At 39.5% G+C, this 2804-nt stretch overlaps 1 protein-coding gene across 1 annotated transcript in view; it reads right to left on the bottom strand.

The window, feature by feature from the left end:
* celsr2 (cadherin, EGF LAG seven-pass G-type receptor 2) overlaps positions 1-2804 on the bottom strand; it is a 51776-nt gene that overhangs the window by 32270 nt on the left and 16702 nt on the right. Inside the window, exon 2 of the mRNA XM_057325386.1 lies at positions 573-1265. Coding sequence (XP_057181369.1) covers positions 573-1265 — 693 coding nt within the window. The remainder of the gene's footprint in view (positions 1-572; positions 1266-2804) is intronic.

Raw genomic sequence — 2804 nt, 5'->3', positions numbered from 1 at the left:
CACACACACACACACACACACACACACACACACACACACACACACACACACACACACACACACACACACACACACACACACACACACACACACACACTCATCTGGAGGATTATATTCAGAAAGAACAAGAGACATGTTAACATGAAGAACATGAGACTCACAATCCTGTAGATTAACATCAATCACAAACTCTTCATCTGACCTCTGACCTCACGTGATGTCATCACTAACTCTGTCAATCATTATCATCACATCTGCTGTAATTCACCATTAAACTGAGTCGTGATGGGTATCAACCAGGGTTACTAAAACTAACACTATTCAAATCAAAATATAAGAAAAAATATTATTTGAAAAATTAAGTTTAAAGTATAAAGATAAGACACTACAATTATTAACTGAAAAAAAAGAAAAACTGAAATAAAAATAAACCAAACCTATATGGCACTGAAAAAATGAAACATAAAAGTGAATTATACATATTAATAAAACGACAAAAAACTATAATAACATGAAAATGAAAACGTGTGTGTGTGTGTGTGTTTGCAGAGGCTCCGCCCCCTCATCCTCACCTGTGTAGTCATGGAGACAGTGGCAGGTGAATCCTCCCTCGTGACTGCGGCAGATGCCGTGTGGTCCGCAGGGTTTGGAGTAACACAGGTCGATCTCAGTCTCGCAGTAATCGCCCGTGAAGCCGAGCGGACAGCGACACCTCAGCCCGCCGATGGGATGTATCGGGCGGAACAGGATGGTGTCAGACGCCACGAACGGCGCCAGGCTGTCAAACTTCAGCACGGACACGCACTTCATGTAGTTCTCGCAGGGCTCGCGCAGGCAGATGTTGTCATCGAACGGCAGGACTTCCTGTGAGGAGATCTGAGCCAAAAGACTGCGGTTCAGATACAAGCGCTCCTGTAACTCCTCTGAACCGAAAAACTCCACCTCACTCCCGCCGCTGCGCCCCAACCGAGCCGGACTGACCCCTCGAGCCCCCCGCGGACCCTCGCCCGGCACCGCCACTGACAGACTGACGTTCAAAATTCCCGCGTTCACGTCCGTGTCATCCTGGATGTTGAAGACCACCACGTCCTCGCGGGACGCCGAGAGCACGCGAGCCACGCCCTCCAGGAACTGAGCCAATAGAAGCGAGAGGAACTGCTCCTGAGACGTGTTGGCCAATCGCAGCGTGATGCTGTTAGAGAGCATTTCATCCGTGATGATGGTGACCTGCAGCAGACACTGAGCTGACACCGAGTGAACACCATCTACAAACACACAACAAAATAACAAATAATCACACCGTTAGAATCAAATCCTCACAAAACAGAATCACTGTCAGAATGAATCACTCACAAAAAAATAATCACTGTAAGAATGAATCACTCGCAAAAAAGAATCAATCACTCTAAGAATCAATCACAATAAAATAATTACAATCATTCTGTTAGAATAAATCACTCGCAAAAAAGAATCAATCACTCTAAGAATCACTCACAAAATAAGAATCACTGTGAGAATGAATCACAATCAATGTCAGAATGAAATGAATCACTCACAATTAAAAGAATCACTGTAAGAATGAATCATAATATAATAATCACTATCACTCTGTCAGAATGAATCACTCACAATTAAAAGAATCACAGTACGAATGAATCACTCACAAAAAATGAATCACTGTAAGAATGAATCACAAAATAATAATCACTATCACTGTCAGAATGAATCACTCACAAAAAAGAATTCACTATAAGAATGAATCACAGTAAAACAATTACAATCATTCTGTTAGAATAAATCACTCGCAAAAAAGAATCAATCACAAAAAGAATCACAATCACCATCAGAATGAAACACTCACAAAATAAGAATCACTGTGAGAATGAATCACACAAAAAGAATCACAATCAACGTCAGAATGAATCACTCACAACAAAGAATCACAATTACCATAAGAGTGAATCATAAAGAAGCTGTCAGAATGAATCACTCACAAAAAAGAATCACTGTAAGAATGAATCACAATCACAGTAAGAATGAATCACTCACAAAAAATGATTCACTGTAAGGATGAATCACAAAAAAATAATCACAATCGCTCTGTCAGAATGAATCACTTGCAAAAAAGAATCACTGTCAGATTGAATCACAAAAAAGAATCCCTGTCAGATTGAATCACAAAAAAGAATCCCTGTCAGATTGAATCACAAAAAAGAATCACTGTCAGATTGAATCACAAAAAAGAATCACTGTCAGATTGAATCACAAAAAAGAATCACTGTCAGATTGAATCACAAAAAAGAATCACTGTCAGATTGAATCACAAAAACATAATCACAATTACAGTCAGAATAAATCACAAAAAAGAGTCAAAAAGAGTCACAAAAAGAAACGCAATCACGGTCCAAATGAATCACTTGATTCTGATTCACAGAGTGTTCAGCTGATGTGAATAATGAATAAAGTTTAGTTGAAAGAATGATAACAGTTCAAATGTGTTTTTTTAAGTAGAGTTTAGAAAGAGGTCATGTAAAGTCTAACACAGATTTTCTGTTCGCTTTTTTTCTGCGTTTCTTTCACAATAATTAAACAGTGATTCACTAATTGACCAAACACACATTCAATTCATTAGAATGCAAATAAACATCATTAATCCAGCAAACACACACAGAGGAATCCTGGGAAACTGTGCAGCCGACACACACATACACACAAGCATTACTGCCAACACAACAACAACAACAAGCTTTGTGTGATATCTGTGGGATGAAGCCCAGAGCGATTACACACACACACACACACAC

Source organism: Triplophysa rosa, linkage group LG25 (assembly GCF_024868665.1).
Source record: "Triplophysa rosa linkage group LG25, Trosa_1v2, whole genome shotgun sequence".
Taxonomy (NCBI): domain Eukaryota; kingdom Metazoa; phylum Chordata; class Actinopteri; order Cypriniformes; family Nemacheilidae; genus Triplophysa; species Triplophysa rosa.
Note: the sequence above shows the minus strand (reverse complement) of the source record. Positions and strands in the feature narration are given on the sequence as shown.